Source organism: Dunckerocampus dactyliophorus, chromosome 17, assembly GCF_027744805.1.
Source record: "Dunckerocampus dactyliophorus isolate RoL2022-P2 chromosome 17, RoL_Ddac_1.1, whole genome shotgun sequence".
NCBI lineage: Eukaryota > Metazoa > Chordata > Actinopteri > Syngnathiformes > Syngnathidae > Dunckerocampus > Dunckerocampus dactyliophorus.
Genome location: NC_072835.1, coordinates 11132534 through 11149410, shown reverse-complemented (window position 1 = coordinate 11149410; position 16877 = coordinate 11132534). Strand labels below are relative to the sequence as shown.

General features: G+C 40.4%; 1 protein-coding gene across 2 annotated transcripts in view; it reads right to left on the bottom strand.

The window, feature by feature from the left end:
* The window catches only part of LOC129169944 (leucine-rich repeat transmembrane neuronal protein 4-like), a 58053-nt gene extending 41733 nt beyond the window's left edge, over nt 1-16320 (bottom strand). Inside the window, exons 1-2 of one of the 2 annotated variants that reach the window (XR_008566507.1) lie at nt 15885-16320; nt 1753-3442 (exon numbers count right to left, since the gene is read on the bottom strand). Coding sequence is in view for 1 of the 2 variants with exons in the window: in XM_054756946.1 (XP_054612921.1) it covers nt 1818-3442; nt 15885-15888 (1629 nt within the window). In the remaining variant the exon portion in view is untranslated. The remainder of the gene's footprint in view (nt 1-1752; nt 3443-15884) is intronic. The other variant, XM_054756946.1, reaches the window with a different exon arrangement.
* Between the last annotated feature and the right edge of the window lie 557 nt (nt 16321-16877).

The window sequence follows — 16877 nt, the reverse complement described above, 5'->3', positions numbered from 1 at the left end:
ACAAATGTACCTTTAGTTGTACCAGGCATTCAAATGGATCAATAAACTGAAGAAGCAAGGGTGGTTTCATCATTTTTTCCATGACTGTATAAGATTAAAGTTCTTGAACCTCGCTACGAAATACCATCATGTCCTCACTTGAGCCTGAAAGTTATACCAGCACTTTATGAAAAAGCTAAAAGTGATGTCGTCAACGAGCTATCACATGTGTCCGCTATTTCACTTACGACAGATGGTTGGACTTCACGTGCAACAGAGAGCTATTTAACTGCAACTGTCCATTACAACGCTTTTATTTATTTTTAAAAAGTCCTGTTTGCATTTTTTCAAATAAAAGCATTTTTTGTACATATATATAAATATACCTGATATGTTCATATACCTTATATATATCATCCGCTAATTATTTTTTGCATTCTGATAATCTGCATATATTCTCTGCATATTCATGAAGTCAAACACACAAAATGGACTAGTAGGTAGTAGATCAGGCCCCGTTTTTCCGACTGAAAGACCGCTGGAATGCATGCAATATGTCACCATACTTGTTTTCACTGTTATGGTTGAGTTTACTGTTAATTTCTTTTTACACTCGTGAGTTACGTTTAACGTTTTAAAAAGCGATGTGCTTCATGTGATGCGCAGTTCTTTGCATCATCAGCACGATCAGGCATTAGATGCCACTGTAATCATTTCAAAAAGCCACATATATGACACATGGCTTAGACTGGATTTATACCACGAGGCATACTAAATGGAATAAATACGGTTTACGACTGTTCATCTGTCTCACCCCATAAATGATACAACATTAAGGAACCTGAAATCACTAATTGCTTGTCTGGGTGCTACTTTGCTCGTCATCATCTGCAGATCTTACTGTACCTCACAAAAGTGAACACGCCATCACATTTCAACAACCATTTTTATTACAGGATATCTTCTCAGGGGGCAATACTAAAGAAATGAAACGAGTATATTTTATCCAGTAGTGAGTGTGCTGCTTGAGAAAATAATATATATGTGAGGGGTGTGCTCTTTTTTGTGAGATACTGCATGTGCAAAACTGCCATAAAATGATCTTCTTGCAAAAGCTTATGTACGTAATCAGAAACCATTACTTTTCCTTTACATGCCAAAGGCGGTGGAATGTGATGGTTCCTTTGGAACGTCTTTGTCTTATAGTCGGCACTGTTATTTGTTCCGAGCAAACATTTACAACAAAAAAGCTGTTGGTGTTATTCATCAAAGCTGAATTCATCAAAGCTTGGCATGCTTACCAAGGTGTTATGTTTTCCATTTGCACAAGAAGAATCTCCATATGCTGCCATTTAGTAATTTCCTTTAAATGCTTATGAAAAATTATTTTGTGGCAAAATAATTGTAAAAAGCATATTTACTAAAATTGTGACTCATGCACCACTTGGTGTGGAGTCATTTCTGCTCAAGTGTTAGTGTCCAATTATTCACGGTCCCATTAAAGCTTGAAACTGTAAGATTTAAAGGAAAACAAATATGAAATCTCAATAAATTAAAACCATTTCTGCAATGTTTTTGTGTGATTTCCCATCTGACCCACATATTAGTTTGACACCCCTGGATTCATCATTTATAAGACATATTTAGAATGATAATCTTAAAAGTTAAAACCTGAATAATTGGAGGTATAAATGTTTGAAATCAAAATGTGAGTCAGGGTTGGTGCGGTGATTAATGAGTATTTTGTGAGGGCATACTTGATGATTTATTTACCTTGCTGATGAGTCTTTGCATTTTGAATTTGATTTCAATTTTTAGGCAGATGCGATGGATCATACCTCACACTCCCTGGAGCTAGAAATTGTGCAAGTGCAGGAGCCGGTGCCGTTGCCGAGCACTTCCAATGCCTCTGGTGTGGCAGCAGGGTTGTAGCTCATGTAATACTCTTGGAGCTGGGTACTTAGGTCCTGCTCCGGCTCTGGACTCTTTTTGCGACACCTTCGGCCCACCATGGATCGTTGCTGGAGTAATCTAGTGGCACCTGGGTAGCGCCGCCACAGTACATAGATAATTGTCAAAATTAGAGACATGCTGAAGAAGAGGGCCACGCTTCCCACCACCACTTTGTGTAGAGTCATGTGCTCCATCTCTGGAGGTAGTATGTGAGTGGGCCGACTACGAGCTACTGAGTCTCTTGGATCTTTGCTCATGTGCCCTGGGAGTGTGGGATGAGGAATAGGTTGAGGCCTGAAAGGTGGGAGTGGACCATAGGTTGGTGGCATCAGTGGAGACCCACTTGTGGGGGCAAATGTTGGCTCATTGGTGACTTCCGAAAAAAGCTCTGACATCGGTGAGGGTGTCTCAGTAAGAACATAATCAGTTTCCTCACAAATACCGTGGTTTCTTGTGGCCTCCATAATTTTCTCTCCTTGGAGATATTTTGGGCTGCTGCATATCATAGTGGTGTCTTTCGTGCCACGGAAATTCCTCAACCAAGCCACGAGTGGACAAATGCCTGTGGCACAATCCCACATGTTCCCGGCAAGGCTGATGGAAGTCAGTGAGATCCACGCTGACACCGCCTCTTGTGATACATTGGACAGTTTGTTGGATTCCAGGTTGAGAACTTGAAGGTTGGGCAAGCAGTGGAACACAGCTGGGTCTAGGGTCTGGATCTCATTTCCAGATAAATCAAGTTTCTGCAGTGTATACCACGTCCACGGAAGTCCCTGGTTGACCACCTTAATGCGGTTCCACTGCAAATAAAGCGATCTTAGATTGGCAAGTCGAGGAAACAGAAAAAAGTTTATCCGTGTGAACTGGTTGTGCTCGAGATGCAACTCCATTAGCTTCTGTAACCCTAAAAAGGTGGTGCGGGTAAGAGCCTTGATTCTGTTGTAGCCCAAATCCAGAAACTCCAAACTTCTGCACTCTAGGAAGGCTCTTATAGGGATATTAGAGAGACCATTTGACCGTAAGTGCAGGTTTTGAAGCTTTCGCAAACCATGGAATTGACCTGGCTGCAGGATTTCCAACTTGTTATACGACAAGTCTAGACTGCGAAGATTGGGAATTCCATGGAAGGTGGAATTGTGCAGGGACGTGATCTTGTTGGAACTCATTATAAGCTCTTTTAGCCTGCGGACTCCCTGGAATGCTCGACTGTCAACTGCTGAAATCTGATTGTGGTCCAAGTATATCCAGAGAAGCTGACCCAGGTGGGCAAATTGATAAGGTAACAGGGTGTGCAGTTCATTATAGCGCAGGGAGAGGCCCTGGCACCCAACTGAAATGTTTTCTGGGACATCTAAGAAGCCAGATGAATCACAATGAACGGTTTTCCCCTCACAACGACAACTGTTGGGGCATGTACGCTCGCCAAAGCTCAACAATAAAGGAACCCGCAAAAGAAAGAGGAGAGGAAAGAGGAGATGTGTCACTCGGCCATCATTCAGCATTGGACCTGTAAGGGAGCAAAACAAAAAAAGAGACAAATGTAATTAGTTTGACTGATATCAGTCTCAAGTCACAGACAGCATATATTATTAGGGGACACATTTGTCAGGTGCACAACTATTTCTATTTTAAATGAGTATTTAATTTTTAAATAGCGATGAAGTTAAATTATTTTAAAAATAATAAAATAACTACAAATTCTATATCTATATGTTACAGTAAGACAATAACTTGAAAGCAACAACAAATACATTAGACGTGTCCTGGTGAGATTCACTCACACTAAAGTGGATTATGTGGGGTCTCCATGGCAACGGCAGAAATGTTGCTCTTCATTACACATATTTTATGACTGTTATTGAAGGCAGAAGAAATATACTTTTGCGCTGTTCGATGGAAGAAATAGACTCGCTCCAAACACTTAACACACTTGGCTTTTGGAGAAACCTACATTTGAACTGACCGGCCAATTTATCCTGTTTAAAAACTGACATGTAAAGGTGAAAACATGTAGAAGTTCACTGATGGAGAACGTAAATGAGGTAAAGTGATGGTGAGTCAATGAGAGTAGGGACGACGTGCCGTGTGAAAATGGGTGCTATTAATAAATCTCTTGACCCCTCCAAGCCATAAATGCACCGCCACTTCTATCTTCTCCATTAGCTGCTCTGTGAAGTGGCTCAGCGTTTAATGCACTGTACCCATTCATTAGTTTTCTTAAAATGATATTCTCATCAGAGCATTTAGAGGGGTCTTTCCTGAGCCCAAGGGAGGCGACAAGATACATTTCAGAAACATCAGGCGTTACAGACTCATTCGCTTTTAGCAAATACTGATTCAGTATAAATTCCTGCATCGACAAAATGGAAACCCCCATATGAGGTTTAACAGAGTGAGTCAAGATTTTCCTTTTTGAATGAATCGACTAACCAATCATCAATCCATGCTGTAATCTTACTCTTGTTCTGTGAATTAAGTGATGGAAAACATTAACATCTCATTTTGAGAGACTGTGCTTGGCAGCCAGAGCATTTCAAACACGAAATGATGTAAAATACTTCTTTATAAAAGGCTTCATCTCTGTGGGAACACTAAAGACAACATTAAAAGGGATATGAAAAGTCAAAAAAAGACTAAAAAAAAACCCTCAGAAGAGATCTGCTACACATACTGTCCTTAATTTTCTCACGTTTTCCTCTTAGCGAAGCTTGACCAATTGTTACCAGAAGGGTCTTAGATTTGTTAACAAAGTAACACTTTGAAAGCTTAACAAATGTTAGTATAACAATTCTTTAAGCATTATGGACATGCACAACAAAATCCATCAGATGTTGATACTGTTGCTGTTTGCAGTTGAGTTTTGTATGATCCATCCATCCATTTGCTTCCGCTTAACCGCGTCCAGGTTGCGTTTGAAGCAGTCTCCGGCCATCTATTCCAGTTCCACTGGGATCACACCAAGGCATTCCCAGGCCAGCTGTGAGACATGATCCCTCCAGCATGACCTAGGTCTGCCTCTGGGCCTCCTCCCGGCTGGGCATGCCTACAACACCTCACCAGGGAGGCATCCAAGAGGCATCAGGACTAGATGGCTCCTCTCTATGTAGCAGCTCCTCCCGGATGAACGATCTCCTTGCCCTACCTCTTAGAGCAGTGGTGGGCAAACTTTCTGACTCGCGGGCCGCATTGAGTTAACAAAATTGGCTGGGGGGCCAGACTATATATTTGATACACGCACACTAGTTCAAGCTTAGAATTCTAACAGTCCACTTGGAATTATTTGTCATATCTTATCTGTAAAAGTGTCATAAAATCCGCAATATGTGCTTGTGTCCCTTTTTTTCCAGGAGCACTTTAACCATCAGACCACATCCAGTAACAACATTTTAAATTTTACATTTTTTTTTGACTGACATCTGGAATATACATTAATAAATGATGTGTGATAGACAGTACAATATGAACTATGAACAATAAAACATTGACTATTACAGAGTATGTGAACGTCACTAATTTTTTTTACCTCCCAGACAGCGCAGTGTGTAGGTTAAGTTGTGTGTCACAAAGTTGTTGACTTGTGTTTGTTTGGCACCATGGGTGAGGTCGTTGTCTGGATCGCTGCATGTGAAAAGCTACTTACAATATCAAAAGGTTGTCTGACTACTTGCAAGTCATGTTGCCAGTTTGTATTTTAGAAATTTAAATTACATACTTTGGAAGCAACTGGCGAGCCGGATTCAAATGCTTTGCGGGCCGGATGAGGCCCCCGGGCCGTAGTTTGCCCACCCCTGTCTTAGAGTGAGTCCAGCCTCCCTACCTCTAAGAATGATTCCAGCCACCCTACGGGGGAAACTCATTTCGGCAGCTTGTATCCGCAATCTCATTCTTTCAGTCACGACCCAAAGCTCATGACCGTAGGTGAGGGTGGGAACATACAATAGATTGGTAGAGCTTTTTGTATGATAAATAATGAATGTAAACATACGCAATATACTGACACGTCAACAAACTATGAAAACATGTTTTATTTAGTCATTACTCACCGCTGCTGCTCAATTTGTGCTTCATCAAATTGCAATTTCAGACAGTAGACAACAAAGACCAAATGACGTGCACCCCTTTCCCTGCTCCGTCAACATCTGAGGTATTTAAAACTAAAACAAGCGTGTAAAAGCACCACAGAGAAGTTCCCAAACGACATTGTTTAATGTTGCCACCTCAGGTTAAGCTCCAGCGGCAACCTTTTTTTTTTAATCCCCCAAAAAAATAAATCTACTTTCCAGCCCAAGGATACCAAAGTTTGTGGTGGTCCCCAAAGAGTGGGCTGTCAGTTGCTTGGCATTGTACTTCATTTGAATGCAGTGTTCTCAGCACTGACGCTGAAGCACTTCAAATAAATGTCAAATGAGCAAGAAACCAAAGCATATCCACTATTTATTATTGAATGCTCAGCTGTGCAACACGTTATACACATCATAAGAGCATGTGTGTTACATCATCTGGCTTGGTCGTTACAGATTTAATATGTCAGAATGAATGCTTAAGAGTTGCACTGGACATCGAGTTGACAGTCCAGACTTTTAGCTTGATGGCTAGTACTCTCAACTCTCATTCTGCAGACCCTGGTTTGAGCATCGGGCAAACCAGACGGGTTGCGTTAGTGAGATTGATGCTTGGGTGAAAAGCAAACTCTGTGCGAACGTCCGCAGTCATCAGAGCTTTCATTGTCGCATTGTAGTTTCCTGTGAAATTTCTGTGAAACGCTACATTTTCCACAATCCTTGCATGTTGTTTACACTTTGTTATGTAGTGGCATCCTACACTGATGACGAGGAACAAGAGCTGTTCTGCCTGCTGGTTTTGCAAAGCAATGAAACAATTACAGCCATTAAATGCCAATAGAGGCGAGGAAGGGAGAAGTATCGATGCTGAAAACTATTTTCAATACTTTTGAATGTCATCAGAAAAATTAAACGATCTACTTCAGCTGGCGCTCTGAGAATATTTAATATCTGAGAATGCAGATTGGTGTCTTATTAAAAACGGATCGATTTGAAAAAAACATGGAGAGCGATGTTTTGTGTGACACCAGTGCGTGGAGCTGAGTCTGCATGGTAGAAAAATAACTAAAATAAATAAGAGCTGCGTTGGACATCGAGTTGACATTCTGGGCTTTTAGCTCGATGGCTAGCGCTCTCGGCTCTCATTCCGTGAACCCTGGTCCAGGCGTGCGCAGGGGTGGGGATACATGAATACATGTACCATGACACCCCTAAAACTTGCTATAGTGCACCACTGGGAGCCAATATCATTTAAAAAAAACCTGAAATGAGCAAGACAGGGCCCCATTAAAACTTTTGCCTCGTACAAAAGCAGTATCAAATAATAATAAATAATACAATTGAGTGGTATAGAAATGCACCGCTGCTACATGATGCAGTGCAGTTCCATATGATGGCTTCATCCAGAATTTCCCAATTAAGGCATTAATAAAGGCTTATTGTATTTTGTTATTGTAAAATAATACCTCACATATCATGTTTATCTAAATTGAGAATTCTAAAGTTCAACTTCATTTTATGTTTCCCTGTCATGGAAACCACAAGTCTGAAAGTGCATAATGTGTGACTGAGCTTAGCCAAGCAGAATCCGAGAGATGCACTTTAGTGTTGTGATTTACTACATAACTGACCGTGCGCTCTCAGATTTAGGGCACATAAAATGAAAAGTACTTCCAGGGTTCAAAGTATGTGACATATTATCAAGCATGGTGTTCATCCCAGGCGACAATGATTCACTAGATACTTCAGCATTGCAATATTCAAATAATGTACCTTTTGGACACTTACATCCCATTATTTTACAGCCATTCATTTAAAAGTTAGAAGTCAGCTCTATTTTCAACTGACAGCAAAAGTAGGTAGTTGTATAAAGTGGCTGATTGATGATAAAAGCTTATTTTACAACAACTGGAGCTGCACATAGTTTTTGGTGTAAACCAAGCAGAAAGCAGCAATCTACCTTAAACACACCGTTTTATGCAAGAACGAGAACATGACATATGGAGGAAAGATACAGTAGCTGGCGAATAACAATGAGTAACGGCAATTGGGCAGCCGACATTAAAAATGAATCCGATGACCAGTCAATTTTGTGGACTCAAATATGCTGACAGGATTTGTGGCGGATGTTCTAACCAAGGTCTCAAGAGTGCAATGACCTCCCCAAGTATTAGAGTAGATAAATGTAGGGCTGTGCAGAATGCTTCAGCTGCTTATTATCACTGTTATCAGAAAGGAAGAATGGCTTAAATTATTATCTCTTGAAGCACTATTGCCACCTTAAACTCTTATGCAGAGTGTACCTGCTAACGTTCGAGATCAGTGCGTAGATTAGAGACGGTCCGGTATTTACCAAGACATTCAAAACTCGCAAGTTTTTTACAGAACCAGGACTCACGTATTTGCGTGCGCAAGTGAATCGAGGTTTACTTCAGAGAGTGACTCATGAAAACGCAAGTCAGTAAAAACAATGGAGTTTACCACGATCACTAGTGTAGATGCACAATCCAATCCAATCACATGATGAATTGCTTTGACAGACGTCAAGGGCTCGTAGTAAGGTTTGCAGCAGGTTAACATGTCTGTGTGTGAACACAGCCTAGGACAACTAAGGGGTGTGAAGCCCAAGACAACTAACACAACAACTAACAACTAACTGATAAATGAGTTTTACGTCAGAGGTTTTGAAAAAAAACCAAACATTTTTACATTTTTTCGTCAGTCTGCTGAAAGGGGGACCAAACGCGTGACATAGCAAGCAAAACTGACTTATTTTCTAACCAATTTGCATATTAAAATAAAGTATCACTTTAATGTATGTATATCTACACTATAAGCCCTTTAAACTTACCTTAAATTGTCACTCTGTTCTTTAAAACACTGTTAGCGCGAACTGCAAAAACACGCTTCACTGATGTAAAATGTACAAAAATTATTCATCAAAGTGTATTAATTAGAAAAAATAGATCAGTAGAAATTGTGAATGTAACACATATCCGGGACATTACATCATATGTGACTTGTGTGGGACTTTCGTTGCATGTCGCAAAATGGCGATGCGCAAACAGGCTGAAACAGACACAAAGAAAGTATTCAGCACTGTTGTCTCAACATGTTTGCAGTATAGTTTTATTTGGTTATTGCTTCAAATCACTGTAGTCTGTGCGTCATGACCCTTGACGTAACAACAACCTCGCTGGTCCACCTTCCAGGAGAATGACCCATATTTTTATTCATTCATTATCGCAACAACAAGACCAAGCTGAAGCCCCCTGTGACCCTCACAAGATGAGCAATGTACAGACCTGCCAAGCTTGGGAACACATGCACACACACAATTATTGGTAACTTTACGACTGTGGATGAGAGCTTCCTTTTTTTGTTTGTTTGTTTTTTTTCCTCTGACAAAACCAGAGCTGCATAGAATGTCCAGACAACATCCCCTACACTCCTATCCTACGAGTCCCAACAAGGAAGAGCAAATATGAATTAGCAGTCGGTGTTGAAAATGCTGTTACAATGTTACAAATAGGACTCCTGTTACCTGTGTGTGTAAGATGCATTTTCGTTAGCGGTTTCCTTATACCGCGGTACTATTCTCCTGCTCGGGCACATTCCTGTTTTCCACCTTCCTTGCTGAGTTTTATCTTAGCCCTAACTGTGCCTCCTGGCCTGTGCCTCCTAGTCATTTTGCTACATTGCTTTTTGCGTGTGTGGTGACACCCCCCAAACTGACTGCAAATCAGCTTAATATTGACACTGCCATTTAAAACTATGTGTGCATTGTACTTTGAATAGCTCGTTTTACTGATCTGGACAAAAATCAACTTCTTTCCACATGAGTCAACATATTTCACAACACATTTCTATTTTAAATAGCATGGTTTCTTGAGGCAATACGCATTCAAATGAAGGCAATAAAAATAAAAAAAAGTGGAGAGTACAGGATTCTGCTCCACAAAAAAATGTAAATCTAGTTTAGAGCAGAGACAGGGCTGTATCTCTATGGCACACACAGGCTGCCTCTTGTCACGCACGCAGACTCATTAGTGCTGTGTGATTGTTTCTCCTCCTGTCACACACTGGAATCTCTGAATTTTGGTTACATTTCTTCTCTGCATCCCCCCCGCAGGCGTTCCTTCGACTCAAGCAAATTAAAATGAGACTTTTCTCAACTAGATGTGCTGAATCACGCGGATTATGACAGCTGAAAGTGGAAACGTGAATGCAAAAAAAAGAGGAATCGGGGATCAGTTAAACAAGTCTTGTGTATTGTGATGATGCTTTTTGAGTGATTTTAAGTCACGTTGGACTACGGCATTATAGCTTAAGTGCACAGCCTTTGGATAACACTTTTAGTTGTAAATCACTTTTTTTTTTCACTATTTTCACCATGCCGTCTTGCAAATCACCAGGGTTGTAGTCATGTCAATGTGTTTGTCCTTTAACCTTACTTAAGATTGTGCAGTCTGCTGCAGCAGTGACATTTGACCACAGCAGATGCTAATGTAAATACTGGGGCTGCCAAAAAGAGCATGTTAACTGCGGTAACTAATTTATTTCATTAATTGCGTTACATTTTTTAGCGTAATTCATGCATACGCATCATGGCAAACCAAGGCTCTCTGTTATGACGACAGACGGCGGTGCAGTGTGTAGCTCGCCACAGAGTCGCACGAAGTCTCTGACGCTCTTTTGTAACTTTATTCTCACCTGAACACATCAACAATAATGCAACTCCAACACCATATATGTATCTCCAACGCCAAACAAACACGTCCCTAGTCCATTTGTCATTGCAACAACACTTCCGCATTTTCAATAGACAAACCGTGAGATGCATTCATGGACACTCCGAACATCACAACATCTTTTTTATGCGTGTATGGGTGGTCTAAATAAACATAAATGCAAAGAAAAACAACAAGTGGATTTTCTTATCACTCACTTTGTAACTCTTAATCCGGAAGTACAATTTGCTGCGTTTAATTATGCTCGAAAATCCCAGAAAATTCACTCAAAACTTGTAAACTCAACTTAAATGACGCGGTGTCTTTCAACACAACACCTCATTGCTCATAACAACACAGTTAAAGTCTGATTCAAATATTCTGCTATTAAAGAAACCAGTGCTAGGTAAATAGATTTTCAGACATGTATGCTATATCTTACCTTGATTTACATTTTCGGTTAATTCGGCGCTGTCAATACATACAAATATATATAATTCTGCCCTGTCATTTATGTTTCATTCCATAAAATACATAAAAAATGGGCATGTTTCAGACATAGTGTGTGACACGGTGATTAATCGTGATGAATTAATTTGAAAACTGTGATTAATCTGATTAAAATTTGTAATCATTTGACAGCACTAGTAAATACGCTTATATGTCTGCCTCCCACCCTCATAGATGTTTTGCTTGAAGATACTCCATAGGTTCTCAATTGGTTTGAGGTCAGGGGAAAAAGGGGTCCAAATGAGTTTCTCTCGTTTTATGCCAATAACAGAGAGGTAGGTACTCTTTGCATCATGAGATGGTGCATTGTCATGCATGAAGGTCATTTTGCTCCAGATGGTACGGTTCTTCATTTTGTGCCATTGAAGAAAGTGGTCAGTCAGAAACTCTACATACTTTGCTGAGGTCATTTTCAAACCTTCAATGACCATAAAGGGCCTACAAGCTCTCTCCCAATGATTCCGATCCAAAACATGACTCAGCCACCTCCTTGCTGACATCACAACCTAGTTGAGATATGCTGGCCATACTCTACTTCATCCATCCGGACCACCCAAGGTTGCATGGCCCTCACCAGTAAACAGGATTGTTACTAAATACTAAAATTCTATTTGCATAATAATATGGAACACAGTGTACAGACCACTCTGCCCTTTGCTGTTGATCACTAGGGTGTTGACTGACCAGTCATTCCATGATAAAACATCCATCCCCTTTTCTCTCTTGCGTATGTGCTCAATGTGTTTGTCTCTCTCCTGAGTGGCTGAACTTTGCCAAGAAGATTGGTTCTATTGGTGTGGTTGTATTCATATGTTTGTTGATGTGTAAATTCCTGTATGCAGTCTTGGACATTAGGGATGTGTACAATAATCAATTAGTCAAGTCATCAATTATCACTTCTGTTGATTGTGGAATTGATCATTGATTTATCTTGTCTATTTCAAATGCAGTTACATTTAAATGCATCAGAAGCGGAGCTTATTTAATACATTAAATTGAGCAAATTTTTAGCTTGAGAGTGAAATGTTTTTAGATCTAAATGTTTTTGCGGCTTCCAGTGTATCGTTCTTTAAATGACAAGAGCACAAAGTGGAACTAGACAGAGAGAAAAAATGTATTTTAACCAAGATATTCAACAAATGCTGATCGTGTCTCAGAATGACTGAACACATATTTCAGCATCTTTAAAATCAGCTCAAGCTTGTCACTTTGGATCCACACAGCAAATATCACAGTCTAAAGTCCTCGATGTTCCCTGAAGAGTTTGTCTATTTTTGTTTGTTCACGTTACTTTATGTGTCAAAATAATTACACACCATTCAACTAAAATTGCTATTACTACGATTCTTGAATAGTTCATTGGTACAATATTAAAAGAACTGAAGACATCCCTGCAGCAGATGAGTGAGCACAGATGGAAGACTTTCTTGTTTTTCACCGGGACTCATTAATCGTGCCTTTGACTTGTTCAGAATTTGTGCTGTTTGCATGATTATCTGCAATTTGCTGCAAGATAGCACATATTTTAAACTGGAAACTTGACTTGAAGTAGATTGCTATCACTCACCAGAACACGAGGTGTATCTGCACAATCTACAACATTATGTTAATTATTGTGTACAGTATGTAGTTTGGAGTTTATCATGGGGTGTCTTTGCTTACAGCACGTGTCAAACTAAAGTCCTGCAGGCCAAATCTGAATAAGAATAAAATAGCATTGAAATAGCATTAACTACATGCTTACGATGATTTGCGCAAGAAAGTAACTCTGTCAGTTTCAACTATTTCTGTAGTTTTGCTGAACTGAAGTGGCCACTGCATGATATACAGCACTGCTTGCCCAACCATCGTTACTAAATGTGCCAGATCCGGACTCAAAGCAACTATAGTTTAACTTTACACAACTAAAAACGGCACTACTTTTAAACTATTCCAACCTGTGTGTACAAAATAACACCTTAAAAAGGCATACGACAGTAAAAAATTATCATTTTAACTACAACAAAGTATACTGTGAAACACGTAATCAGCCCATTCCACAGCTGTAAACTCTCCCGGGTTACACATCTCGTAGATCATGATGTTTTTGTCTCCCTCTACCGGTTCTGAGCTCATTCAATCAGCAGTCAGGACAAATTAGATATTTCAAGCAAGCATGAATGGGCACGAACATGGATATTTTCAAGAATGCACATTTCCCCCATCTGATGAAAAAAAAAAAAAAGTCCTTCCACACAAGTGAAGTTTTATAAAAATGCATGTGCACATAAAATACATGAGCCTGACAATGCAACCACAGCTGCGTGGCGCATATTACATTGGTATGCAAAAATGGTATGTTCCAAGTGGGTCTGAAGAAAACTGACCCATTTACTTCTTGATGCATCTATCGGCGATAGGCATAATGGAGCAAGGCTCAACGTGCTCGATCAAGTCAACATTGATCACCACCGACAGGGTTTGGCTCTTTTCTGTGACAGCCAAAGACGTTTTGCCATTCGGTAGGAGTTTCTCACACTTTGCAAATACGTCAAACAGCGGTGGATGTTTCAGGAAAATCCTGTTGCAAAAATCCCTCTTCAAATGTGCGATAAGGTTGGTCGTATTAAACTTCTCCGGTTCTGTGCCACCACAGGAAACGTCTTTTTCGGACTTTAACGAAAAACACAGCCACACGGCTGACATCACTCCTACTCCTTGCTAAACACGCTAGCACACGCTGTTGTTGTGATCACATGGGTTCTACATGCTGAAAAGAAGGGCTTCTGCTAGATAGAAGTGCTGTTGCAGACTCGTGAATGGACTGCTTGTATTGGAGTGCCAAAATTGGAGATTTTAGATCCAGGACGATATAAGCTGATGCTGTTTTGTGGCTGATATCGGACCAATATCACTATCACTACTAATTGTTATGAAATAATTAAAAGCTTAGTGGTGTGTGTTAAGTAGTTGCACTAAGCTGCTTATTAAAAATATGCCAGTTTTATCATACCTGTCAACGCTCTTGTTTTCCCGGGAAACTCCCATATTTTGCCTTGCTTTAAATACTGTCGTTTCCTGTAAATTTCCCATAGATTGAATTTCTGCAAAAATCCTGCAGGGCACAGTGGTGCCAGTATCCAGCCTTGAGCCACAGCAATCTGTGAGGTGCAGCGCATTGGCAGTGAGTAAAATTTGAAAGACCTGAGTGGGGAAATTAGGTAATTTTCAAATGCAAATGTTGACAGGTATGCTCCTTAGCATTTGTCACGTGTTTTCGTAACATTTGTATGGTGTGCGCTATCATCTAATGAGTTCCAATACAAGAAGTCTACCAGCAAGACAAAAATGCTCAGTTGTGATTAACATTGTCAAATAGGTATTACCGTAATTTACCAACACAGGTATTATTGTGGTTATTATTTTGCCCCTTTCAAATGACCAAAGATTCTAACTAATATTAGAAAAAACCCTCTCCACCAGGATGATGCCCTGCAAGCACGATAGTAATCAAAAATTTGTGATACCGCTCCTGTATTGGATTGTATTTGATTGTGTAGGTCAGAGGTGTCCAAAGTGGGGCTCGGGGGCAATATTTGGCTGGGGCTAATTTTTTTGTTGACTTGCAGCATTGTAGGATTAAAATTAAACCAAAAAAACCCCCTAAAAATTGATTAAAAAATAGAGAAAAAAGGCACAGGGTTGACACTAATAATTAATACTAACACAATGCTTTTTTTTATAAAATGTAAAATATCGAGCCTTCATTGGAAAAAGTTTGTATACCCATGGCATAGGTGTACCATATGATGTGGCAAACATAAATATGACACAAAAAGAAACCAACATGTAAGAGACCAACTTAATGAGTTAAGGCGACAAGGTGAATGGTGAAAAGTAACGGGTAACGGATGCCTTCAGACGTTGGCTCCTGTCAGTACCACTATTAATGTCAGTGCAGTCGTAGGGAAATGAATCCCTTGCTTCATTTTTTTCAATGAAAAAAAAGCGGCAACATCCTTTGTCGCATACCACAGCAGCAGTCTGGTGGCTTTTTCTCCAAATTAAAAACAAAAAACAAAAACAAACCTATGTAACCTGATGCTTGATTGATTGGAGCTGCAGAAGGCAAGGGAAGTGTGGGTTTGTGATGTACCTTGTGAGCACTAAAATGGAGGAGGCAATGTGGGATGAGGAGATTGGAGGAGCTGTCAGGAGAGTGGGGGTTGGGGGGGGGGGGTGCAGAAGTTAGAAAAATGACTCAAATCTGCCACAGCTTGGAATGCTACAGAAAAAAAGGGGGATGCTGAACAAATGTCATCTTTTTCTAAGAACAGCTTGTGTTAGTCAAAGCTCTTCAATTACGGGTTGAGTGGGGGGGGGGGCTCTATTTATTCCACATCAGTGCACTGCGCAATGCCACTTCACCCATGCTGACTGACTCAGTTACAACACTATCTCATTTACTTTATGCACACAATTTGTGTGATGAAATGATGCACCCTGTTGCTGCTGCTTTGTAGAAGCATCTTTTGTAGAGAGTGGGCTGAAAATACCTCTTGGAGCCTCTGAAGGTGTCCTTTTTATGAGTGCGCTATGAATCCACATTGTTGTTGACATGACACACTCAATGCAAATACAACATGCATGCTTTCTCGCCCTCACTTACCCATGTTGTATCATCGGTGCATCACCTCCACGTTCTTATAGCAATCCCCTCCGCGATGATCACGACTTCTTCTGTCTCTCCAATCCAGAGCCGCGGAAACGTTAGATGCTCTCAAGCAAGGGGTGACTCACGTTCCTTCATTTATTTACAAAATGTCCTTTTGATTCACGCGCTTAAAGTTTGTTCCCGCTGCGTAACTTGCCACACATCATTAAAAAACGTGCCATCAGCAAAGGCCAAGTTGAAAATGGCTCTCCAGGTTTGAGGCATCATTCTGGAACACACACTTATATAAAAAAAAAACAAAAAAAACGCCGCCTTCAAAAAGTCACAAAGTGAAAAAATGTAGCTTTCTTGGCGCAGCAGTCTCCTTCCGCGGCAGGTGCTCTCTGCAGGCGCGCCAGCAGTATACGCGGGAATTGTCAGCGGCGCGTACTCGGGCAAGGCAAACGCGTGTGCGCGCCTGAATACGTGTGGGTACGGGTGAATGTGTGTGAGAGAGAGAAAAGAAAGTACGGGTGGGCGATACTGCACACTTTGGTATCAATCCGATACCAAGTCAATATGGCAATACTGAAACCAAAACTTTTACCTGAACATATTTCAAGATCACTGAAGGATTTTGTGATTTTTGCCTGCAAATTGTTGATGACGTTTATAATCACAATTAAACACAGGACAACGATTTTAGGCAAACAAAACATTTTTTAATCAACATACTATTTTACTATTTGTGAAAAAATGTAAACACTATATGGAACAATATCACCTACAATTATTCCCGTATTGCCTTTTGCCAGCTAGCGAGCTGAATGTACATTATTTCCTATCATAACAACAGCAAAGAGTAAAGCAGCGTTTACACTTGCACACACTTTGTCCCCATTGTGGTACACAATTTTGCACGTGAATGGCACGCCAATGAGCCAATTGGAAATGAACAGCTGTGAGGTATGTGTAATCTGTGCGGGGCTGCGTGCCAGTGCGCAAAGA